At 38.5% G+C, this 25,861-nt stretch overlaps 2 protein-coding genes across 2 annotated transcripts in view; both read right to left on the bottom strand.

Moving 5' to 3' along the window:
• Nucleotides 1-611: 611 nt before the first annotated feature.
• KIAA1524 (KIAA1524 ortholog) overlaps nucleotides 612-25,861 on the bottom strand; it is a 25,965-nt gene continuing 715 nt past the window's right edge. The window contains exons 2-22 of the mRNA XM_008631859.2: nucleotides 25,762-25,855; nucleotides 24,609-24,756; nucleotides 23,236-23,348; nucleotides 21,675-21,769; nucleotides 20,942-21,038; nucleotides 19,839-19,961; nucleotides 19,548-19,690; nucleotides 18,764-18,839; nucleotides 17,457-17,684; nucleotides 16,808-16,967; nucleotides 15,812-15,953; nucleotides 14,943-15,042; nucleotides 13,942-14,060; nucleotides 11,263-11,455; nucleotides 8,983-9,057; nucleotides 8,789-8,899; nucleotides 7,893-8,089; nucleotides 5,800-5,913; nucleotides 3,884-3,966; nucleotides 3,246-3,385; nucleotides 612-2,204 (exon numbers count right to left, since the gene is read on the bottom strand). Coding sequence (XP_008630081.1) covers nucleotides 2,034-2,204; nucleotides 3,246-3,385; nucleotides 3,884-3,966; nucleotides 5,800-5,913; nucleotides 7,893-8,089; nucleotides 8,789-8,899; nucleotides 8,983-9,057; nucleotides 11,263-11,455; nucleotides 13,942-14,060; nucleotides 14,943-15,042; nucleotides 15,812-15,953; nucleotides 16,808-16,967; nucleotides 17,457-17,684; nucleotides 18,764-18,839; nucleotides 19,548-19,690; nucleotides 19,839-19,961; nucleotides 20,942-21,038; nucleotides 21,675-21,769; nucleotides 23,236-23,348; nucleotides 24,609-24,756; nucleotides 25,762-25,855 — 2,722 coding nt within the window. The 3' untranslated portion in view covers nucleotides 612-2,033. The remainder of the gene's footprint in view (nucleotides 2,205-3,245; nucleotides 3,386-3,883; nucleotides 3,967-5,799; nucleotides 5,914-7,892; nucleotides 8,090-8,788; nucleotides 8,900-8,982; nucleotides 9,058-11,262; nucleotides 11,456-13,941; nucleotides 14,061-14,942; nucleotides 15,043-15,811; nucleotides 15,954-16,807; nucleotides 16,968-17,456; nucleotides 17,685-18,763; nucleotides 18,840-19,547; nucleotides 19,691-19,838; nucleotides 19,962-20,941; nucleotides 21,039-21,674; nucleotides 21,770-23,235; nucleotides 23,349-24,608; nucleotides 24,757-25,761; nucleotides 25,856-25,861) is intronic.
• Nucleotides 24,671-25,861, bottom strand: part of SH2D1B (SH2 domain containing 1B) — a 13,484-nt gene continuing 12,293 nt past the window's right edge. The window contains exon 5 of the mRNA XM_008631858.2: nucleotides 24,671-24,756. The gene's annotated coding sequence lies outside the window, so the exon portion shown is untranslated. The remainder of the gene's footprint in view (nucleotides 24,757-25,861) is intronic.

Below are 25,861 nucleotides of genomic sequence, written 5' to 3'. Positions count from 1 at the left end.
GTAAAGCTCAGAATTCCTACTGTTTGTGCAGGATATTAATTTAATCCTGAAGTTAAGAAAATTCCAGCTGAAATTTCACAAGGTTGGGAGGAAAAGGCTTTTTTGTCTACATTAAGTTGCACGTGCAAGCACAAACACCACAGCACAGATATTTTGACCACACTACTACTACTACTACTAAAAAGCTCTGCCTTGTTTATAGCAGAGGTAAGTGTGGGGGGGAGTGGGGCAACGAAAGTTGGGAAATGGTTCAGGCAAAGCTTTCCATTCCATCTTTCACATAGGTGAGGATGATCAATTGCACTTAATTAAAAAGTGAGAGTACCATTCCACAGCCTGTTTTATCTCAGAGGTGGGAAAGACTCCACTAATAGATCCAAAACAGCACACAAGGAAAGCTTCCTAATTTCAATAAAAGACAGAGATTTCACCAGGGAAAAGCAGGGTAGGCACTGTCAGCTGGAATGAGGGGTGAAAGAGAGATGGAGAAGAAGGGGAAAGTGAAAGACTAAAATAAAACCACTAGCAGGAAAATAGAAAAAGATCAATGGATGCAGAACTGAGACTAAAGAGGAGTGCTAAGACGAAGACAACACACAGCAGGTGAGGAATTGAAGACCATCAACTCCAAACCATTTATTGTGTCATTATATACAGTAAGTACACCAAAAGTGAACTACGCAGCACAGAAAAGACATAGTACAGAAAAATAAATACACAATAAAGGGTATTTTTAGGCATGAATGAAATAACAAACAAAGCCATATAGAACCACATGCTGAATGGAAAACTTTCTCCAGATAATGTAGAATAAAAGGCAGCTACTTTCAGATAAGAAGTACTGGAGTGCCTGCTATTGAGATGTGAGGGTGCTCGGAACTAAGACAGCACAAAAGTCTCCACTTGCAGAACAGCCAACTGACAACCTGACATGACACAGATAATTAAAAATTGACTCTATTGCAGAGCTCTTTGTCGTGCTGGTGCCAGCTACTCCCTGCACTAAATGAGAGAGCCTCTGGGGAAAGGAAAAAAACGTCCAATAGCACAGAGGATACAGCACACATGAATATGAAAACAGCACAGGGAACTTTATTACAGAACTATTTTGATTACAGAACTGATAACGTCAAGATGCCTAAAAGCAAAACCCCTTGCACAGGTATTTCTCTGTATGAATTAAGTACAAAAATCTCCAGGTTTTCCTACAATAAAGAGAAGATATATGTTTTAAACAAAATTTTAAACAGACATCAATATATTTGCTAGTTCCATTTGCCACTATGCATTACCATTTGGAAAAAACACTGCCATGAAAGAAGACAGAAATGCTGTCAAAATGCCTTGATGTGCCCATGCATTTACTTGCTATGCAACCCAGAGTTCAGCTACACTTGGCTTAGAATAGCATATTGAAACAGTGCATTTTTCAGGGGGAAAAAAAAAATCAATATTTATATAGCCTGGATTCTGTCACATAAATGCTAATGATTAATTTACCATTTTCTGCACATGTGTACCTTATTGCTGCCTTACTCTGGTGAGCAGCTTGATGTTTTTCCCTCCCATTCCACCATTTGACAAAGTCAAACTGGCATTTATCAATTGAGTTATTAACATGCTTGGCATTTCCTACTAGAATTTGTTTACTCGAGCACTTTCTGGTAGAAAAGGAGAAAAAAAAACCCAAACAACAAAACCCCTCCCAACATTTACTTACCCCTTCTCCATGACCAAGAGATTTAAAGGGAAACATGTCTGCAAATTTACTTTGACACTGGAAATTTTTAACCCATTACACTGAAACAAAAATTGATGGTTAATGATGCTTTCTTCCCCAATTGAGTTTGCAAAACAACAAAACCCCTTTATTCAGCAGGTCTGATAACATTTTTTTTTGTTGCTGACCTTTCTAAACAATAACTGCATTATGCAAAAAGGTAACCAAACTGCATGCATTGTGTACAAAGCTGGCAGTCCTCCCAATAATTTAGCTCACTTAACAGAATACAGAAAGCACAGGAAACAGAGCCCTACAAACTGAGGTTCACTGTTTCTGCACTTAGCTTGCCACCACTTAGTTTGTGAATTATTGCAATCATGCTGGCGTGTTTGTCCAATTCTTCCTTCTGCAGATTTACGAGCGCTTCTTTTTCTTCCAAGCATGCTTCCAACTGGGATTTTTGAACTTCCAGAGAAGATGCCTGCAGAAACAAACAAAATGTTATAGTTTCCTCCATTACCAACTGAAAAACACACAATACAGTGAAAGCTGAGTGGCCTGGTGGTGAACTTAAGCAAGTAACTAAAAAGCAGTTTTAAAATGACAAGCTTATTTCAGAAATCTCAGCTGCACATTTGATGCAGATGAGTGACTACAGCTACTGCCACACTGCAAAATGTTGGATACCATGGGAAAGCACCAACCCCCCGTTATCATTGTGCTACCGTCTACCTTTCATTTCAAGCACCACACCAGTAAATATTTAGTGAGAACAAAAAAATTATTTGCTATATACTGGATAATATTGCCTGAAGAGATTAAGCTTTTGCTTCCAGGAAACGGAAATACAGTAAATGTGTTTGCCAGACTGCACACTTTGCATTTGCTTATCAGTTTGCATGTAAAATGAGTCTCTGCCTTGTGATTTTAGAGGGAGCCTTACCTGCAGCCAAGGACATGTAGGCTGCACTGAAGTTTGGGGGATTTAGTTGGGGGTTTTTTGTTTTTTTTTTTTTTTTTTTGTTAATATTATCTGTTAACTTGGTATAGCTAAAATACTTTTGAAAAAATACACTTTTTCTTGGAGATAAAAATGGGGTTTTGTTAGAATTTCAATGATCAAAAAAACCCCAGGTGCATTTTGGTGCATACACATGTACCTTAATTCAATGTGAGAAAGGGAGGGAAAGCAAGCTGACTTACGTTTTCAGTAGTCAAAACTACTGAAGAGGAATGTGTTACACTCTGTTATTTAACATTACGCCACAGGTTTGGGGGAGGTTTTTCCCTTCCCAACATTACATACTCACACACATGCCTCACAGAACCTCATTAGAACTTGATCCTGACTTAAAACTCAAGAGGTACACAATAAAGTTGAGAGAATTTGTTCTTGTTCACTACTACATTGACTACTCTAGGATCTTCAGGTACTTAACCACCAAAATACTGATTCACCAACGCTATCAAACAGATACCTAAAACTCCAGTCTCAGGAATGCAGGTGCAAATAATTCCTTACCTTGATACTCAGTTCTTCCCTTGCTTGCTCTGTTTCACTTAATTCCTTTCTAAGAGTATCGATAGTTTTTTCCATATCTGTTTTTTCTTTCTGTTGAGTTTTTATTTTTTCTTCCAGAACATTTATATTCTGTTGCAAGGCTTAAGAAAATGAACACATTAAAAGACTGGATGCCAAACTTAGAAAACAGATACTGCATTGGCCTGGGAAACAAGGTGCTTTTTTAATTAACTTTTTGTTTTTAGACTCAACATGGCTGCTAATTGAATTACAGAGTAGTGCCATCTAATGTTAAATTTTAGTGGTTGCTTCCAGGCATTTGCAGAGAGAGTTTAATTAAGCTCTTCTAATTTGCAGGTCCTACAGAAAATTGTTCTAATGGACATGTTGTAAGAAGATCCTGAAAGGACACACTATGCAGAGATTCAGTGAAGTCTGGGAAATCAACTTCATGCAGCCTTTCTAAAAAATTCAAATTTGTATTTGTTTCATTCAGCTATTAAATTATGTATCTGTGGCCAACTTTTAAGATTTAAAAGTTGCCCAGTAAGATACAGCAGCTTATCTAGAGGCCATAATAACATGTAGTTAATGCAGCTGGTTCTCTAGCTTCAGTGACCTTAAGGTAGGTGACTTACTCGCTATTGTGCCATCTCTCTCCTGTAGCTGTTGCTGTAATTCATTTCTGTGCTCTTCACTTTCTACTAACTGTGCAGCAGTCCTGAAAGTGCAGAGAAATAAATTTTAATGATTAAAGATATGCCACCATTTCCCTGTCCTAAGAAGCTAGAATGATTTTTGTGTCGTTTCCACTTGCAGTCAAGAACTTCATCAAACCTACGATTGGGCAGTGTGTGAGCAGAGATAGATCTTATTTCCTTCCTGCCACCATGAAATAGTCACTGCCCTTCTCTGATCATGGCAGAAACTACTGAAAAGGCTGATACCTGGAACACAAAACCCAGAAATTGGTGCCTTTGATCACAGCCACAAATGATTCAAAAAACTGTGGCAGAACTGAAATTGTCATTCAACGCAAGTAAAAATTCCCTGCCATTATTGATTAAAGATGCTGGGGTTTTAGGTCTTACTATGCTCCTAAAGAGACCATGCAATTAGTAAAATCTGTTTCAGGTATTATCCATGCAAGGACACCCGTACATAAAAAATGTAATTCTGAACATCTCCCAGATTGTCACACAACACTCAAGAGTGACCATACCATAAGACACCGCCATAGCTCGTGTGCAGGCCTGCCTCACTTCTCACCAGTTCGGGTAATGCTCAGTTTCCACACCCATTTAACACTGAGGTACTGTCATCTACCAGCAGTACAGCTGTAACACGAACACTTTACATTCCCTGAAGCTAACACAGTTTTCCATTACCAGCTAGACTAATTTGTAAGCCATATTCTACTTGCCACTTGCCTTGCCTACATGGCATCTGCTGTCACTTTTGTTTACTTGTTTATCCACCTCCTATCTACCAGTTTCTAAGCTGCAGCCTCTAGCAATAGGGAGTGACGTATATTTCCCATGGTCTCCATTTCTGTGGCAGTTCAAGAGTATCTATATAAAAAACTGCTCCTCCAGCCTGGCTTTAACAAGGGTCAGCTTTCATCAGAATATCTCCCCAATTACCCTGAGCTGCATATTGCACCATTCAATGTAAGTGGCCAAATTTATTCAGTAGCAAACTAATGTATCAGTATGAAAATTTTCCATTTGAATCAGAACTCAAGGCAATGATTTGGACTGCTCTGATTACTGACAAGGCAAGAGCCTGGAAGGATGAAGTGAACTTTGCAAGTAAAACCAAGAATAGCACTTTATTTCTCAACTGAATACAAGGCCTGCCTATGAACATATTTTAGAGACATCTTCTGAAAAGTTATGTATTAAATAAAATCTGTCAAAGAAGAGTCCTATATTCCCTTAGTTACATTGGTGAAAGGTATATCAGACCTCTATTTTAAGCCATCAAAAAGGAAAAATTACAATTACTCCTCAGGAAGACATAGATAATGTTAGTTTTATAGTTGGAAAAGATGTTTTATACCACAGGCAGAATACCACCCATCCACGACTTCTAATATAACTTTCAAATGTGTTCATTTAATAGGGTTGGTTGTTTTGGGGGTTTTTTTCCAATCTGAAAACATTAACAGAAAACCTGCAGGCTAAAAGGGAATACATGGAAATCTTTGAGTGATAAAAGCATTTAAGAATTCAACAACAATCAAAATTACACCTCCACGCTCTCCCAAACGCACCCAAGAATTGGGTCATCATCTTTCTCTTCCAGCTGTTGCTGAAGTCTGTGGATATTTCCTCACCAACTCCAACCAATTACGGAGCAAACAAAATAAATCACCAAAGTCAGTACTACAGATTCTCATCCAACATAAATGTACAAATCAACCCTGAAGCATCTTTGGCTTCCTCTAACTTCACTTCTCAGATATTACTTAAAGTACGGTTGAAAAACTGAGACTAAAGTGCTATTTAGTTTTACTGTTTAACTTGCTTTAAAAAGACTAAACTGAACTTACCTGTCATTCTGCTGCTTGAGTGATTCATTTAGTTTCTTCATTGCTTCCACTTGTTTATTTAGTGAATTGCATGTAATCTGTAGATCTTTAAATTGTCTTTCAGTTGTTTCATACCTACAAATGAAGTGTAATTGCTTTTGAAGAGCTTTTACTTTAATAGCTCGTCAAATAAAAATATTTGACATCATCTGTGCAACCATCCCACTCAAGCAACAAGCAAGGTGTTTTCTGAAGGAGGGGTGTACAATTGAGGGTTTTTTGGTGACAGCTGGTTTTTAGTGTGTTAGATTTTTTGGGTTTGTTTTTTTTTAAATGAACATACTCAAAATCAGAATCATTTAGGTTGGAAAAGACCCTTTAAATGATTGAGCCAAACCATTAATCCAGCACTGCCAAGTCCACCACTAAACCATGTCCCAAAATGCCCCATCTGCACATCTTTTAGATACTCCAGGGATGGTGACTCAGCCACTTCCCTGCGCAGCCTGTTCCAATGCTTGACTTGGAAGAAGAAAAGAGACAGACAAACAAACCAGCCAAGCTTCAGAGGATCCCTTACAAATCCTGAATTATTAATGATCAGGAAGAAACCTTCCTCCAGTAAAAAACTTTTAGGGATTGACAAAACTATAAATACCTTTAGAAATTTGCCAAGAGCTAATCTGTAACAGTTTGTGTATGTCAGTCATCTTTTAAGGGACCCTTTAAGTCAGTCTATGACCTCCAGTTGTCTTGTGATACTAAAAACTGAACATACTGAAGACAATGCAGTGTGCAGTTAACACAGGCTTATAAGGCAGATCTCATGCTCCAAGCAAACATTTTCCTACCTTCCTACCAAAAGGCCCTCCCCCGATGGCCCTGAGGCTTCTCTTCCCTGATGTCAGTTAACTGATTATTTTTAAGAAACAGCATATTTGACGATTGTTTTAAAAAAGTAAATTTTTGTTTTAGAAACACATTGTAAGGATTAGAAAGTTTTGTTCCTAGTTCAGAGAATTTAAAACTGTTAGATACTAGATTGAGGCTGATTTATTTCACATGAATTGGTCAAATGCATGTTCACAAAGTGTATGGCTGCATATAATTCAAGCAAAAATGGAGGTACTTCCACAATGACCTACTAGACACTTATTCAAGAAATTGCGTAATGGAAAAAAGTTTTATATATTTTCCTCCCTTAATTACTCCTGGCCCTGAGGCTTCTCTTCCCTGATGTCAGTTAAAAAGTTTTATATATTTTCCTCCCTTAATGACTCCTTTATTGGCAGCAAAATGCCTTCAAAATTCTCTAATATAATGCCTGCTCCCCTTACTAAGCAAGAAATTTGCTCTCAATTTTATCAGTTTCCTTGCCTTGCTGACACCTAGTGACCAGACCAGTTCATGTGAGTTGAGAAGTCAAAGCTCTTTTAAGCCTTTACTCTTCCAAAGCACATTCTAATTGCAAATATTTTCTATCTTCATGTACTTTGTGTGTCTCACATATTCTTTTTAGCTTAAGATGCCAAAGAAATAATGCTTATAAATAATTCAGGACACACAATGTGCCTCCTTCCTCCCTACCTGACTTTTACCTAATTTAAGTGAAGTTTGGTACAGATGTGACCAACGATGCCGAGTCCTACATTACACAAACATACTGGTATTGGCTGTTTCTCCAGAACTCTTGCAGCATGTCACCAAGACAGCATGCAAAATCAAAGACAGACACTGAGAGCATGGTATAATGCTAACAGAAACTAAACATTGTGAGTTCTGTGTCTTAGAGAACAATGGTCCCTTTTATACAAAGCTCGTGCTATTCCCTGAACTGGACCTTCAGCACCTATAATTCAGTTCTCATTCCACTGAAAGCTGAATGTTAATGTATTAGTAAATTTAACTACGTCAAATGCAATGGAAATTTAAGTTCTTGAATTACTTAAATTAAACTTATTGACAAGCACACAGAAGAAAGAAAAAATAATGAACTTTTCACTTAAAAACATGACACAGCATGTAATGTTGCTCTTCTAATGTGCCTAGCCCAATAAAGGACATCATAAATCTTTGCATATGAAATACTTGTTCAGAGATCTTACTCATCTTACCTCTGAAGAAGATCAAGAGAGGATTTTTTCAGTATTTCATGTTCTTCAGCAACTGCCTGCAATTTCCTGTTGTGCTGAAAGAGCTGTTCAATATCAGTCTGTGCTTTTTCAGATTCTACATGTTGAGCTTTCAGCAAATCGTGAAGCTCTTCATTTCTTCGTTCTGCATCCTTCAGCATTGCAGCAAGAGTTCTTGCCTTTGAATGGAAACACACCCCCCAAATAAAAAGAAAAAAAAAGCCACATATATTAAAGGGAATTCTGTTTCTCAAGTTGTATTAGGCATGCTTGAGGACATAGATCTAACACCAAAATGCCATCATCTACATTAGAAGAATAAATTCTCTCACCTAATATTAACTACAAATTAATTGCTTCACTAAATTCCTTTAGCTCCACTTATAGACAATGTGAAGGAAGAGGGAAGAACAAAGTAAAGGACAATACATTTTAGCTATGGATTTAGTAATTTGTAGCCCAATCTTTAATACAACCTTTAAAGAATAGAAATTATTCTCACTTTTCAACATGCAGCTCAAATACAGACCCCACAAAGACACAAAGAGGAAACAGTTCTTCATATACTAGCAAATTCTATAGATAATTCTAGCAAGTGGGTTTATTAATTTTCAATATTGCTGAATTAACACTAATGGTTAACAAACGATAATGAGCAGAGTAGGTTGGTTTTGTTGACTTCTGTAAGGGAAAGGACATTAAAGAAAACTGTGCAAAAGAACAATCCAGAGGAAAACAGGATGTTCATGCTGAAAATTAAGACTGCCCTAACTTGCAAGCACAGCTTACAGATAAGCAGTATAGTTTCCACATCTGATCACAGTTAAAGGTACCCAGACAATCATTGCTCAGTCCCACCTCCAGGCTCTGCTACTTACCTCAGACTCAGCCTGGGCTCTCTGACACCGGTACTGAGCCATCAGCCTCTCAGCCTGAGCCAGAGCTACTGCCTTTACTTCCAGAAGATCCTGCAGCCTCGTTTCTTTAGACTGCATATAGGAAGGATATTTCTCATTAACATTTTCTGAAAGTACTAACTGCAACATCCCCATGTGCTTTAGGTTGTACTCACTGCTAACGCTGACAGCTTCTGCTCGTAGACATCCATTATGTCAGACATCCTCACATCAGCCAAGGGCTCCTTCATCTGTGGAAAAGTTTTGCAATTACTGGTACAGGAAATTTGTATTTACTTACACAGGTAATGTGAGCCTAAAGAGCTCAAAAGTTTTGTGAACTCCACCTGCCACCAGCTTTTTGAATTCTCATTTTTGTATCTGAGGCTGTCTACTCAAAGGTACCCACCTGACTCTTGTGGAAAGTTTGTGAGCAATTGAACTGGTTAGGCTTAGTGGGAGTCAGCTGCAGAAGACTATCAGTCCAGCACTATAAAAAGGTAAAATCACCATTCTGAAATAATTCCCCTTGGTCTGATCTTTGATGGAGAATTAGCAGTCCCCTCATAGGACACCTAAAGTAATCTGCCTTAACATTAACAGCACAAAATGCATATGGTTAAAACTCCTTGTTCACACTCCATTGCCTTCTCAACATATAAATTAACAGAAAAGGCCCAGGAAAGCTTTTCTAGGATACTAGAAAGGATACTATTGAGGACAGAACCTACTGTGTCAACCTAGACTTACTAGAGGAAATGCACCATGCATGGCACAAAAAGTCCTAAGTGTTAATTAAAGTATATGCCTGAGTCAAGTGAGAATGCTACTTAGTGATTTCAGGATGTTTCTCTTAGGCAGTGCTGCTATAACACCAGTTCTGAGCAGCTGTTCATAGATGCTGATGCACAACCAAATGCAAACTATGCCAGCTGTTCAGACATTTATCACCTACGGAAAAGCCGCCATCTCTGCACCATCTTGAACCACTATGAAGAATGAAAATTAACAGGAGTTTTTTGAAAATTAACAGGAGACCCTGTGTGGCTCCAGTTCTCAGCTCATTTTTCTGTCCCTAAAGTATGAAACAAGTAGTTTATTTTCCTACTTGCAAGCTTAAAATATCTAAAAGGTCATGGCAGTGACTACTCCAAGAAGAGCTCTAAGAATGAAGTTCCCTTCATTCTCTCTGAACAGTAATACTATGAAAAGTGTTTTCTCAATTATGTTTTTACAAGCATTTGAGCTTTACAAAATATACACACAGAACTGAAGTACTGCATATTTTAAGTGAATGTGTATATTGATTTTGAATTACTAATTAGAAGGTCTAAGAAAAGAATCACTCAACAATTCATCAACAACTTTCTCCCCTAAAAAAAAAAAATCAAAGCAGGTTTACAGTCTGTCACATTACTGGAAGCTGCTGTACTAGTGCTGTGTAGGCACCTGTGGCTGCTTTGATTCACATTAATATAAACACAGCAATGTACCCACAGACTGTCACATGCAGTCCTGAAAAGGATGATCAATGGGAGCATCCAGTGGCAGAGTAAAAAGTAAGCCAAGGAAGACTCACCTGACCTTCTTCACTGTTATTCTGGCAGCTGACTGGAACTGGTAGCTCTCTGAGTTTCACTTTTATGTTACAACAAAGAGATGAGAGTTGCAAAGCTAAGGCTGGAGGCAATGCTACTAATACAGATATCAAGCTGTTATCAAGAAACTTTCTATTCCTTTTCCCAATTTGCATACTGTTCTTTTAAGCCAAAAGAGCATAGAATCAACAATCCATCACTCAGTCTAAAGCAGCTACAAAGCAGCTAATTTGCTTTGAATAGAAAAGGGAAAGAGGAGATATATTCAGTATCTGCCAGGATGGCCCACAAAGCACATGGTATGCAGTGCCTGGCTGAGTGTCTCCTTCATGATGCAAGTTGCTGCAGAGGGAAGTAAAAACTGTCTTCTGAAATAATAACAGCACCTTTCCACAAAACCTGAGCTGCAAATGTTAGAGTCAGCTACATCCATCAAAATGAAAATGTAAGTATGTGTGTTTAGGCACTCAAGAGATGCACCATGCTTTTCTAAAGTGGCACAGCATCTCTATTTCATCACATGCTATTTCTTAGGAAGCAGAGGGAGGAGGTTCCTTGTATGTGTCCCAGCAAGTCTAGGCAGTCAGACCAGACCTGGCTCCTGCCTCCGCATCTGACAGCTAAGATGACTGCGGGCAAACCCACTGGAGAGGGACCTCAGTAAGGAGCCCTGCCTTCTGGTAGCACCTCTGAATTCTGCTCAGCAGCTCAGTAAAAGGAGCACATTCCAAATAGACAGGAATCTAAACCAAATTTAACTGTTACACACATAGTAGTCTGACACTTGGATTTTAATTTCCATCCCTCCCAGTGAAAAAAGTGTCAAATATTTCACAAGGGTATATAAATTCTACTAACCTCTAGTCCAGAATGAAGCTTTTGTATTAATTCCTCAATATTTGAAGCTTTGGATTCATTACTTGAAGGACAGGATGAAGAACACCTCACTGAAGTACTGTTGGTCACAGGTGACTGCATTTGGATTCTCTTTGCTGTGTGCTGCGTTTCTTGTTCTCTGTAGGCATTATTTGCTGCAATGCTTTCACCCAGCCTGAATAAACATGAGGCTATTAATGACACAACCTGCTACAAATACCATTGCAAGGATTGAAGAGGAGAACAATTCATAACAAAATCACATTTGCATTACAACAGAATACGAAGATGTGTATTGGACACGTGCCCAAACTGGCCAGAAATACAGAAAAAGGGGGGAAAAAATGTATCATGGCTAAACTTTAGAGACAAATACAGAATCCCATCAGAAAGGACATGGTGCTCAGCTCTTTTTGAGCAGAACAGATCATGTCTCTTATGAACCTGTGAAACAGGTTATTTCGCCTGTTATTATTCAACTTAAGTAGGCCACTGTTTGTCTCAAAGAAGATTGAGAAAGTATTTAGTAAGAATTTTTATTTGGCATAAAAATAAGAAGATAGAATCAAGCTAAAGCAGAGTCCTACCCATAAACCTCAGTGTGCTGCAAGTTTCCTTGCCTGCAATTCTATTTTACAATACTGTATTGTGTACAGCACATTTAGTTTTCTAAACTTTAACCAAAATTAAGTATGCAGATAAAACTGCAATCTGTTTAAATTTGTATAGGGAAGAGAACTCAAAAGCTTAGAAAAAAGTAATTACAGCACCTATATTTCAGTGCCTGTATGTAATTTGTGGTTGGTATTTTCAAGGCAGGTACGAATAACATGTTTCAAATAAGAATGATAAATCAAAAGAGCTGATTTTAGAGGCACCAGTTATAAATTCCTTCCTCTTGATAAATTTCTTAATTACTAAGCTATCCCAACCACTTCACTGAAGTGCTGTCTCAATTGCTTCTTAAGTGAGCAAAAGCCTATTTTTAACTTGCATCTACAGACATGTCATTTGGCTATTCCATTGTACAATTCCAGACATATTTGATTGTACAGATCTTTCATTCTTTCAGCCAGACTATTCATTTCTTATATCCACAAACCCATATAATTATAGAATAATTAAGGTTGAAAGGGATCCATCTACAGACCACCTAACTCAACACTCCTGCTCTTAGCAGGCTGCCCAGGACTATGCCTGGTAATTTTGACTCTCTCAAAGGATGAAGACTCCACAACTTCTCTGGGCAAAATTTTCCAGTTTGACCTCCCCTTATAGTAAAAGGGTTTCTTTTCTGATATTTCAAGAAATCTAAAAGGTTTTTTCTTATATTTCAGTTTGTGCCTACATCCATCCTGTCAGTGGGTACCACTGAGAAGCCTGGCTCCGTCTCCTTTGTTCCTTTTTATCAGACATTTCAACACACTGATAAGAACCCTGCAAGTCTTCTCAAAAGTAAGCTCAGTTCTTGCAGTTTCACCTTGTACAACGCATGCTCATCCCTCAAACCCTACACTAGATTCACTTTGGCATGTCCATATCTCTCTTGCACTGGAGAGCCAGGCCTGGACACAACACTACAGGTGTGGTCTCACCACAGCTGAGCAGCGGGGAATGATCACCTCCTTTGCCCTGTCATCAGTACTCTTCCAAGTGCAGTCCAGGGTGCTACTGATCATCTTTGCCATTCTTGAAGACAGAAGTTACATTTGTTTTCTTCTAGTCTTCAGGAACCTCTCCCAATCACCATGACTTTTCAAAGACATTCTGGAGTGGCCTTGGAATGACATCAGGCAATCCCTAAGCAGTCAAGGGCACATCCTGTCAGGTCTTATGGACTTCCGTACATCCAGTTAGTTTAAACGTTCCATAACTTGACCCAGTGCCACCCAGAGTAAGTCTTGCTTCCTCCAGGCCTTCCCATTGCTCTCAGGGACATCGCTTTGCCTTTGGGAATCCTTACCAGTGAAGACCAAGCAGGGCATTCAGTATGTCAACTTTTTCCATGTCCTTTGCCAACAGGTCCCCTGCCCCACTGAGCAGAAAGGAACACATTTTTATAGTCTGGCTTTTGCTGCTGATGTAATGGTCTTTCTTGTTGCCCTTGACGTCTGTCAGGTTCAACTCCAGGTTCTGATACAATTTAAAGTCTTTTTTTTTTTTTTTGTATTTTATTACATCTACACAAATAAGGACTCTATCAAACAGAGTTTCTCAATACTTCTTCCCTAGTTTAAACCACCTTAAGTACTACCTGAACTGCCATCTGCCTGTGTCTTATCCTAACCTGTTCTTTCCTGGAAGCAACTGCAAAAGTGTGACCAAAGCTTCAGGAACCGAAGACTGAAACGTCTGACAGAGTTCAGTAGAGAGCAATCTGACAGTCAGAATATTAGATGCACCCTAAGTTCCAAGACAAATGAGCACTTAGGGACAGGAGTCAATCGCTCCTGTTCTTTCTAGGATCTGACATAAAATGAACACCATCAGGATGGGGATGGCTTCCTCTGGCCTCCAGGATCACTACTGTCTCATAAGTGCACAGAAAGCAGAAACAAGACAATTTTCTAAAGTTTCTGAAAATAGTACTCCAAAAAACATGAATATCACTAAGCCTGTAAAAACGTCAAATCTAACCAGAGTACCACAAAAATAACTTACACTATGGCAGGAAAATCTGGTAAGGGAGCAGCCTCAAACAGTATTCTAAGTCCCACTTGGACTTGCTCTCCATGGTTTGATGTTAAAGCAAATGTCAAAGGTGTAATCAAGCGTTGATCCTAATAAAGAAATTGGTTTGGTCAAAACAAGATAGAGCAGACAACAAAAACAACAAACCCCTCCAAACACAAGCTAAAAAACCATTACAATATCAAGGCCCATAAGCACAGAAATGTTTTATTTAAAACTTAAGTTACCTTCTTGAAGTTTGCCCTTTTAAGTTCCCGAGACTGAAGTCAGCAAGTGATTTTAAAAATGGTCTATACTTCTGAGTATTCGAAATCATGTTTTACATTAAAGTCAACACAACAGATAAAGAAACTAGTTAATTCCTGCAAGTTTTCAAGTGTTTGATACTCAACATAAAAGGTCACTAGCTGAAGTTATAAAGATTAATCGTGGACTGTAAAACTCATTGTTACCCATTAAATCACACAATTCCCATTCTTGAATGAAAAATCCCCAAAACAGCAAGAAGTGTTTGACTGTCTGGATTGCTTTTCCATCTATAAAGTAAATTATTAAGGTATCGTCTGACCAATAGGTACCAGAAACTTTGGCCATGCAAAGTTCCAAATTACATGTACATATTTAATAGTAACCAACCCCACAAATAATTATATTGTTGTGGTAATTATTTTCTAGTTTGCTACCTTTAAACTGCAGTCATAATGCAGTCTTAAAAGGATAATTCTTACCAGGCAGCTGAAGTATGATTTCATATGCATTACCAAAACAAGTGACTGGAGTAAAAGCAAACTACTCTTATTTTAGAAGAATTAATAATGAAACAACCTTTAGGAATTGTGCATAAGGGACTGTATTTTCCAAGAAGCTTTACCCACTTCAGAGACAAGCATGCAAAACATTTAGACCTAAACTACTGTACTGCAGTGACACTATTTCACAAATACATTTCATAAAATGTTTTAAAATTATACCTGTAACATTTTGTAGAAGCTGACCTTCATACCAGGTACATCCTGCTGCAATCTGCTCATAAGATCAAGCATTTTCAAAATAATATCAGCAGCAAGTTTGCTTTTAAACATCCAAGTAGAAAAGCAAATTGGGTGGGGAAAAAAAAAGGTGAGATATGTCAAATCAGCACTGACAAATTCAGTCAATTAAAAAAAAATAATAAATACCTTCACAAAGAAATTAAATAGGTCTAGCAAGGCAACAATGCCAAAACCAAAGAGATCATATTGAGTTCCTTGGACATGTATCTGAGCTTCTCCAGCATGCCAAGGATGGCAACAATGAAGACCAAAAACACCACTTCCAGGCTAGAAGTGAGGAGGGTCTAATTATAGGTCTAATTATATTTCACTGGGTTTTGGCCAAGTAACTCTTAGCTATATTGGCATTCAGGTTAATGACACTGAGCTGAAGGAATGTGAATTTAATTTTCAGTGCAACAATTTCCCCCCATACTGATGTGTGATATTTTGGAACTCTGATTGCATAAAATCAAAATGAGAAATCATGTGCCATGAGCAGTTCTGGTAAGCTTCAACTTGGATCAGCTTCAACTACTGCATGAGGTTTAAGGTCATTGTTCCACGTAAGTGGATCGCCAGCTTATGCCAAAAACATTATCTGAATGCACAAGCTAGGTTTTACTGATTGAACTGACCAGCAAGATTACTTTTTATTCCACAAAAATGCTAATTTTGATTTAATACCAATATAGATTTATATGCATTTAAATGGTACTTTCAACTACCATACTCTTTCCATTGCAACAATATCACAACTCTCACACCAGTCATGCTTGATTAGATATTAGATAAATATGTGTGCTCACCACATTTTAGAGTCCACCAATTTTGTCCCAAAACCAGTATCAATCCCGCTATAAGGAAACTGGTGTTCTATCAGACACGTGCATTGGCTGGCAGTCAGCACCTTTGAGACACGCATTTTCAGTATGTCATCTCTGCAGAGCAGTAGGCAGAGTTAAGAAAAAATTCAATATACCTATGCCTATGGACTGGCACCAAAAGGCAACATTTTGTCATAATAAAGGACACAAAAGCTAAGGCATCAAAGCACAAGAGACTCTAAGAATGCTTTTAATACCCAACAACATAAACCACTTAAATCATGCCTAACTCACAAGCCAAGTAAGCTCTGCTTTTCAGTTAATACACACACTTATTGGAAACAGACAGCTAAGGGAAACCTCAATAAAATGGGTGGCATAAAGAAACACAGTGAACAAAAGGCAGGGACCAGGCAGTCCCTAACACAAGAACTAGTTACCTAGAAGTGAGCTGGGAGAGACTTCTCCACAGAACTTAGATGCAGGACTACTCTCTGCAGTCACATTCTCCTTACTAAACTTACTACAGACACTAAGGACTCAATGAGGAGTGTAAAACTGTATCATTCCACATTATTTTTCTGTGTTTCTCTGATCTAAATTTGTATCATATTTGGCTGGGAGCTGCACTTGACTTAGCCAGGCAACAGTACTACATGGATCAAGAAGATGGCCGCCCAAATTCCCCACAAAATTTCAACAGAAAACACTCGTCTTTGTTTTCCATCTGCAAAGTGCTTCTGTTCTGTTGAACAGCCACAACATTCTATCCTGCACCACCGCATTACAAAGTAATTTCACAGCAGTTAGAAAGCTACTTTAGATCTTGCAAGATGACACTCTTAAGTAAAATTAGGGCACTTATTGTCATTAGAAGCTATTAAAGTGACCCAAGGTGGACATGTCTTCTAACATCTTAGAGCAGATTATGGTGGAGGAATAATAAATCACCTGCCAATAGGCACATAAAAAGGATATTTGTCAGGACATTAATAGCCTTGACCATTCTTTCACACTTTTTCTTCACTAATAGCTCATCCACAATCTGTTCTGGCATCTGAAGATGATCAAGAAGAACAGGCAGCAAAAGATCCATAAAGTGTTCAGCTGATTCACTGTTCCTATTGTTAATAACATCCTGTAATAAAGACATTTTATTTTATGTCAATATTTAAAAGTACAACACAAGGAAGCCAAGCTTACTCTACCCCTTCCTGCACTCTACCCCTGCCTGTGTTTCTGCTTTCCCAGCCCCTTCCTATTTCAGGTTTAAGACGGCTAATCAGTATCATATTGGAAGAGGAAGTTAACAGAGAACAGAAACAGCAGGAACTTACTCACTTCACTAAGTTCTAGAAAGGAATTCTGATAGTTTTCTAGCTACCTCATGACTTCATAAACTGCCATGCCTCCCACTTACAACACAGACATTATTTCTAAAATACTGCATGTCTTTAAAAGAACAGTTGTTTTATGAAGTATGTTTATTTCAACATAGCTATTTTACAATGAACTTTATTGCAGGTACTTTTTTTTATGTGCTGTTTTTCAAGTCAAATTATAATCGTTCTTTAAAAATCATTTAAAAATAAGAGCTGCTAAGAAGCTCAGTTATCAGTCTTGGTACCTCAAAAATCTCTTTGAATAGTTGCAATGCTAGACCTGAACAGTCTTCAGAGGCTTCCAATGGTTGGTTTGACAAGTGCACCAATGCCACAGATGGTTCAAAACTCTTTGAGCGAGTCACAAGCCTGGTGTTTCCAGAGACTGGCAAACCAGCTGGCTGCAGTATCGCCTGCCGCAGGGTGTGACGCAGTTCTAGCACAGAGCAGAAGGCAAGCAGCAGCTCTAAGATCTGTGTGAAATGAAGAAGAGTTCAAATGCTTTTAAATCAAGAACTTATCCAGAAACTGCAACTGCCGTAACACGAGTCTAAAGAGATACGCAAGTTCTATGCAACTCCTTTTAAAGTTTTATGAGGAATAATTTTCTTTCTTTAAAGCCAGGTTAGCAGCAGAAACAGTTCACTGGACTGGTGAAGGCTTGTGACAGTATTCAGTGTATTGCTTTCTTTTTTTCAGACATGACTGCTAGCTAGTGATACAATAAAAAGTACAAACATGTATACACTCAGCATGAAGAAAGCTATTGAAGAGAAAACATTCTGAGACAGGAATGGATGCACGTGTCTCTGAGCATGCACAAAGAGAAAACCACCCTGAAAAGTTCTTTGTCAACATGCCTCTCTAAATAAACCCAAAGAACAACAAAAATCACACAGAGAGAAATAGTAACATCTATTATTAACTAGGATGTGTAACATATTCATAAAAAAAAGCTCCAGATCTGTTTCACAGATGTATTTAGGACCAACATTTTCACATTTCATATTTTAGCCTTTAGTGACAGATAGTCAATGTTTCATTTACATAAGGTGGTAGTGAGACAAAGTTGAATGTAACAGTTCACTGCTTAAACAGAAGTGGCATCTATTTGTCCAACAAAGGTGAGAGCATTTACTCCTAAACCTCTGAAATTAGCATCAGGGTTCCCTGATCACCAGTTGAAGTCTGAGTAGTATTCATTCAAGGTTTAGAGAGCAAAGTGGGATACACTGCATTCCTGGTACATCCCAGAATTTCTTATTAGCCAAAGCATAAAAGGTGTTTTTGTTAGCTTTTTACCTTTACATCTGTTGCCTGAAAGCAGACACACAATCTGGCAAAACCCCCAACATTACAAATTTAACCTGACAGCCTTTTGAAGAACTAGAAAATATAAACTTGGGGGATTCTCTGGGTCATTTAAGAGTCCTGAAGTCAGTGTATTTCATTACCAACCTTGTATACAAGGAATCTATTCATAACAGCAGAAGAGGAACTAGATTAGGATTTGTAGCCTCTTAGCCTCTTTTATCTAAAAAAGTATAAATACCTTAGATGATGAATCAGGATCCCTTCCATGAAGAAGATCCAATACTTGACCAAGGCAAGAGGTAAAGTGCTTATATCTACAGCATGCATAGAGAAGAAAAAAAACTAAAAATAAAATTGAAATTTCACCACATTTAGACATTCACATCAAGTGATGAATGAAAGTGTGCTATTCTCCTTCTCACCCCCAAACACTTCAAGTACAGTGATAGTTTTGATAATTTAATTTCTACTTGAAACAGCATAAACATTAAAAATATTCTAAGAATGAAAGCAAATTCCTTAAAACAAGCTATGATTTTTCAGCTATTCTTACTGCTTGATTGAAAATCAGCAACTAAATTCTGCTAGCTGAACTTGCAGAACTACTAGTCAAGCTGTCAACAGAACCACTCTAACACTCCTCCCCCTGTAAAATTACCACTTCTTACAGCTTCAACCATACTATTCCACCTCAACCTTATATAGCACTGTAAAAGGCAGGATAGCTACTCATCATGTTGTCTGACTCAACACAGTCCAGACAAAAAATTATGGAACAGGGTATTCAAAATTCCTTCAGTGACAATGAAAAAACCAGGTTTTGATTCACACTTCTGTGTCAAACTAGTAACCCAGCAACACCTTAGGTTCAGATATAGCAGTTATAATTATAATCAACTAGCAACATTCAAAAAGCATATTGGAATTTTTTTTCCCAATGCTTGGTTTAGAATTCAAATAGCATACAGCAAAGAAACTGAACTAGAGCTTAGGAAAAATACTTTTAGGGAATGAAGCCATACCTGGTAAGAAAATCTGCAATTTTGGGGTTCTTCATAAGATCCATGAGTAGATCAACACAATATTTTCTTGTTAGAGCATCTCCATTTACAACAATATTGAATATTAACTGAAATGTCTGATGGATATTTCGAGCGTGAAAGAGCTGAAAGGAAGAAGAAAGTTACGCATAGGCACATACTTTGCTGGGTCTCTTGCTTATTAAAACTAGCTGGAATTAGAATTTTATTTGGCCAGTGTGACAATTGGTTTTATCTACAACTTAAGAATAAAACAACTTCAGACTCACTTACTTTTTCTCCTACTTCTTCATTTAAGGTAAGGCTTGATAATACCGTAAGTGCAAACACAACCATAGTCAAACTGCTATGGGCCAAGAAACTTATTAAGGTACGATAGAAACTCTTCACATTGCTCTACAGCAAAAAGGAGAAACACAGGTGTTACAAACCCACCAAATTTACAGGTTTTACATATTCATAAATAAGCCATACAAATGGTGAATAATACAAAAACACGTTAGTATGGTAACAGTTCTCTAGGAAAGCTATTTTACTGTTCTACTGCACAATACTGGCGTTGATGTTAATGTTCTCTGTTGAGCCTGTATCCTACCATACTGATGTACTCATTAAAAGCCCCAAGGATGAGAAAAAAACCCCCCAAACAACAGAGAACCAACCAAGGATGAAATTCCACTATTATTTTAAAGAAAGATGAGAAAGTCGTTTTGCTAAAGTCTGTAAGAGAAAATAACCACTGAAAATTGACTCCCATCCCTTCTCTGCTCAGTGACCAGATTGGACAATGGTTTCTCTTTTTTTTTTTTTTTTTGCCCCTTGCCTCTCTTCCAAGGTAACAGTACAACATATGCTGCTATGTAGATGAATTTCTATTTCTGAATTAAAAAAATAAAATGTTTGCACTGATTTATGAAGACACAGGAAGAACCAAGTAGTTCAGATATACATATGTATTTGAGGATTCAAGGGTCCTGACATGAAGATCAGTGCTATTTTATTGATTTATCTTCTGAAAGGCAAATCTCTTTCTTGCTTACCAAAAATCCAACTACAGTCTTTGTTTTAATGACATTTAGTTTTTCTAAGGAAGAATGCTCAAATTTTAAATTCACCTTTCGGCTGCAGAGAACAGTTGCAAAAACCAAATGCATAACGCAAGCCAGGGCAACAACACAGCAAGAGAATATCCAACTTCCTGTTCTAATGGTTATTTTCTCCAACATGGGAGAAACAACTGCCCATTTGGCAGAACAAGCAGGTCAGGGTTATCATCACTGAAAGAAAGTGTTTAAGAAATACTAAGATAATTCCCTAGAGTCAATTAACTCTTATCCTTAAGCCAGAGAATCATGACATAAAAGCAAAACTCTTACCAAAGATTTTATCTGATTTTGAATAGACAAGTTGTGACGACAGAGGTTTGCCAGGAGTCCTAAACACGGTATTGTTAACTCATCTTCAGTGGACTGACTTAAAAGAAAAGCCCAAAAGATGTTTTCATTGAAGCATCCTGAATTTAATTACAAGAAATTGTAGGGTGGGGGCTGGGAGAGCTAGGTGGTTGGGGGACTTTTTATTTTGTTTTGTGTCTTGGCAGGAGCTTGTCTTTTAATGAGACACCATTTCACCATGCAAAGCAAAATTCAGATTGTAATCCATGCAGTGTGGGCAGCTTTTAACTGAGTACATCTGAAAAAAACCCCAGTGATCAGAGCTCACCGCTGTCAGAGGTTGTTTATTACGTACACTTCTAATACTCATTAGACTTCTTACAAGGGCACTAGAATCAAATTTTTATTAATCTAACAAGTCTGCTCCTAGTGACAAGCATGAATTTCCTCCTGGCTTTTCTCTTTGTTAGCTCCCTGCTCCCAGAGGTGTGGAGGTGGGCTAAGAGGCCAGTTAATATTCCATCACCCAAAGTCCCACAATCACTGCATTTGACAATCTGTAACAAGTACATGGTTTTCAAAGGAAAGTTTCTGTTAACTTCAGAGCACAGCTCACTCTGGGGACCAGGTGAGTACAGCACTCTAATGGCCTACAGCAAGTTCAGAAACTTAGCTCCCTGTTTCCCATAAGAAAAGACACTGAGCACACACTTACACACGATGCATTAGAAACAAAATTAATCCGTCGATGTTGGCACCAGCACAAAAGACAGGAACGTTGTAGGTTAGTCTCTGCAGCAAATGAATACCCTAAGGAAACAGAAGACTGTTCACATGCCTGTCCTACAGCATCTTGAGATGAATGTTACAAAAGATGAAACTGAAAGGACAAATATCAAGACACCAGAACTGAATTATTTTTCAGGCTCTAACATTAACATAACAATTACATAAACTGCTGCAAGCAAACTGTAATGTCCTTCCATACTGATGCACCTATTAAAAGCCCAAAAAGATTAAGATTTTATTTTACAGAAGAGTTACCTTTTCAGCCCATCCAATTCTCCACTTTTGCCTCACCAGCAAGTTCTCCATTCTGTCAGTGATAAACAGGCTTTGTCCTATTGAAAGGTCTAGAAGCGTCATCAAAATCCAAAAAGCATTTTGCAACCTCTTGCAGAAAGGATGCTTACAGAAAAACAGGTTTGCTCTAAAGACTGCCAACAGATCTAAGGGTAGTAAGTCCTTCATACAGCACTCTTCTGGGACATAACTGAAGTCAATACACTCAAACATGACAAAAATCACAGCAAAGGTTAGCAGCTAAAACAAAACCTCACCATTTAGATATCTAAGAGCTTCAAGATCTTAACATTGGATCTATCTGGTGATGACAAAATCTCTCCCATTGACTGGCCAGTCACTTGGAACCCTAGATCTTGTGGTACTCCTAGTGCTTTGAGAAATATGCAAACCACAAGAAAAGGGATCTTTACTGGATGCCTGATTTACTTTCCACAGAACAAAGGGCACAGGACTACTACTAAATTAATTTTCTGCTTTTCAGGAAAAGACAAGTGACAATAGGCAACCAGGAAGTACTTGCTGAAAGCTTAGGAGAAAACCTGTGCATATTTGAAAAAAATGAAGAAAACTTTAAGGACAGGTTAAAATTGGTGAGGTCAAACTGACAGACGTCAGACATTCACTGTAAGCTTTGATCAGTACAGTGCCTGGCATTCACTGGCAGATGGCAATGACCAGAAAAGAGGAGGCCACACATGCCCTGCAAACCTCCCATGAAAACAGGCAGCCACAGCTTTCCCTTCACTCCTTCACAGTTACCTGTCAAAGTACCGATTAGACAAAATGATCTCCAGGCCTGTGTTATGAAACAGGCTTGCATCAGAAGAAATAACCAAATACCTCAACTGGAAAACAATCTTCTGAGCTCCCAAGCAGTGACTTACTGAAATAACTTTTTAAAAGTAGCTTTTTTTTTTAGTTGGTTGTTATTTTTGCTTTGTAGAAGTTTTTGGAGTTTTTTGATTAGAGTAGGTGAGAAGTACAATAAGATTAAAGAGAGTACAAAGAACTCTATAAATTATTAAATTCCTGTCATACCCACCTCATACAGCAAATAAAGTACACAGCTAAGATCAAATTTCCCTCAACACACTATTTCCAATAGAGCTCTTGAAGGGTTATTACATGCATACAGTATAATTTTTATTATGCAACAGTAGCCAAATATTATTAAGCATAAGTTCCTTTACCTGTAATAAGACTGGATCACTCAGATTAGTAGAACTTCGATGAACCACTCCTGCCAGCACACTGGTCAGATTGTAGGTGCCCTGGAGAGCTTCTCTAGTCTCAGTGTCTGAAGCTGGAATTTAAGAATTGTTAGCAAGAGCATCTAATAGCAAAAGAAACTGTTGTATTAGCTACCAATTGAAGCAGAAGCCAAAGTCTCTGATCAGCTCTTCATATGTTTTAAAGGTAACTACAAATAAATGACAGCTCCTACACACTTACCTCTCTACCACACTTCTGGACATACAGTTAATTGTAACACTAATCCACTTCCTCAAGATGCTTGGACACTGAAAGGATAGTGTACCTCCTACCTACCAAGTTTCAGTTCTGAGATCTTGAAACCTGCCCTTCAAGGCTTAGATCTTAAACTCAATGAGCTCAGATTCTTGCTTTGTGCTATGGTGGATAACTAGACTAAAACTGATAACCTCATAAGGTTACCTAGCATTAGTTAAATAAATAAATAAAATCCAGTTCTGCTTAGGCAATCCTCAAAGAGATGTGGCAAAACAGTTAAAAAAAGAGATAAATTGGAAGAGGACTTAATCCTTAAAATTTTCCAGACTGAACCCCAGCAACAAATAAAATTTTACAGTAACTGTTCCAAAAACATAAGAGGAAGCTCAGAGAGGCTTAAACTCCATGAATCAGAGAGCATAAACAAGGGCGCATCATAAAGGACTCAAATCTTGAATAACTACTCAATTATGATGAGAAACTAAGCAGTGAAGGAATAACTTTTCCCTGTATATGTAGGTTGTGCTCTGAGCATTGAGCTTCTGGGACAATAAAGTCCCACTTCCATGAAGTAGAGAGGAAAAAAAACCCAAAAAAGGCTTCTCGAGACACAAGCAAAAGGCAGTAGAACCTCTCTTGCAGTGGGAAACTTGATGCACACAGGCCCAGGCCATTGGAGAGCCCACACTGCCAGCAAACACTCCAGTGGGAGAGGTAAACTGAGGTGATGACAGTAGTTGATGTGACTTCTCCCTATCTTTGCACCCTCAGCCAGGTTTCTCACTTGATTAAAAAGGTAGTCTTTTCCAGCTCCAAATATTAAGGACAAGAGACTAATTCCTCACCCTACCCAGTAGATAAATGAATTCTGACAAGCCTGTCATCGTCATTTCACAGGGATGACTTCAAATATCCTTTTCACTGCAGTTCAACATCTTAACAGGTGGCACAAGCACTCCACTAAATGAAAAATACTTCATCTTTCACACCTTATGCTTCTTCCAAGAAATTCATCAGCTATGCCATAGAATTAGCACCTGTCCTATCTTCCCTTGCCCGGACAAAAAATAAAAAGTTCAGATGCAAACCTTACCTAGCTGTGATAGCAAAGTAATCACAGACAAGGCCAGAGATGGGTCGATATTAGTGTCCTCCAGGAGCTCTACAAGGCAACTGAGACATTCACTTGGTAGAATCCGGTTTGAAGCAAAAAAACGGGTAAGCTTCAGTCCAGAGATAACCTGGAGATGAGAGGAGAAAAACAACCTTGCTTACTCAACTGCAACAATGTAATTGACACAGAAATCAAAGCACAAGGATTGTATTAAATAGATTTTATCCTTCTTGACAAACCAAGAATGTAACTCTAATGGGACATTTGTATTCACACCTGCTGGGGGGAAAAGAAAAAAAAAAAAGTAATGCAAAAAAATCTGGTTTTCATTCCTTAATGCTTGGAAAGTACCAGGTTTATTTATTCTGAAAGAACAACCCAACAGATTGCTCAACACAACCATGTAGCACTCAGCCTGCCTTACAAAAGCGCAGACAGGGACCCAAAGGCAGCAGGAGGATCAGCAGCAGTCAGTGCTGTTTTCGGAGCACTCTGTCACTGGGATGCAAAAATGGAACCTGAGGTCGGGGAACCCTATATAAGAAGAGGCCAAAAATTATACACCTTCACATCAATACAGGCAGACACGATTTATAGTTTGCATAATGGAGACACATAATGTTTGGTTTGTGTATTCCCTCGGTGTCTCTTTACAAGGGATATAGAGACGAAAGCAAAGCTAGATACCAACTGTCATATAAACGTTCTAGCAATTAAAAGAAATCTGTATTTGAGAAAGTTAACTTGCAGATTAATTCGGTCAAAGGCCACCACAAAAGTTGTACACAGTGCTGTAGCTGGAGATCAAGCAAATGCACTGGCCCACCTCCTTAGCAGAAAACGCGTTTGAAAACGTGTCGCACGGAACTGGAAAACTCCAGATACAACACCAGTTCGTCATTCAAACTCTATTTTTTAAGCGTGAAAAGAAATTCATGCGTGCCAGAACTTTGGGGATATATAAAAAAAAAGCCCCTTGTAACACATACTATTTGCTTGCCCTGGGTGCATACAGGCTTGCAACGCGCCTTTGTAAACACACAAACACACCATAAAACATTATAATAAAGAACACCACAGCCACCCTCACGCCCCTCTCCCACCGCAGCACCGGGACGAGCGCCGCTCTCACCTCCAGGCTGCGCTGCAGGAGCGCGGCGTTCTGCGCTGTCTTGGCGGCGCGGTACTCCGTGGCCGCGAGGAGCAGGGCCTTCATGCAGCCCGGGGCATCC

The sequence above is a fragment of the Corvus brachyrhynchos genome, unplaced genomic scaffold (assembly GCF_000691975.1).
Source record: "Corvus brachyrhynchos isolate BGI_N302 unplaced genomic scaffold, ASM69197v1 scaffold3, whole genome shotgun sequence".
Lineage (NCBI taxonomy): Eukaryota > Metazoa > Chordata > Aves > Passeriformes > Corvidae > Corvus > Corvus brachyrhynchos.
Note: the sequence above shows the minus strand (reverse complement) of the source record. Positions and strands in the feature narration are given on the sequence as shown.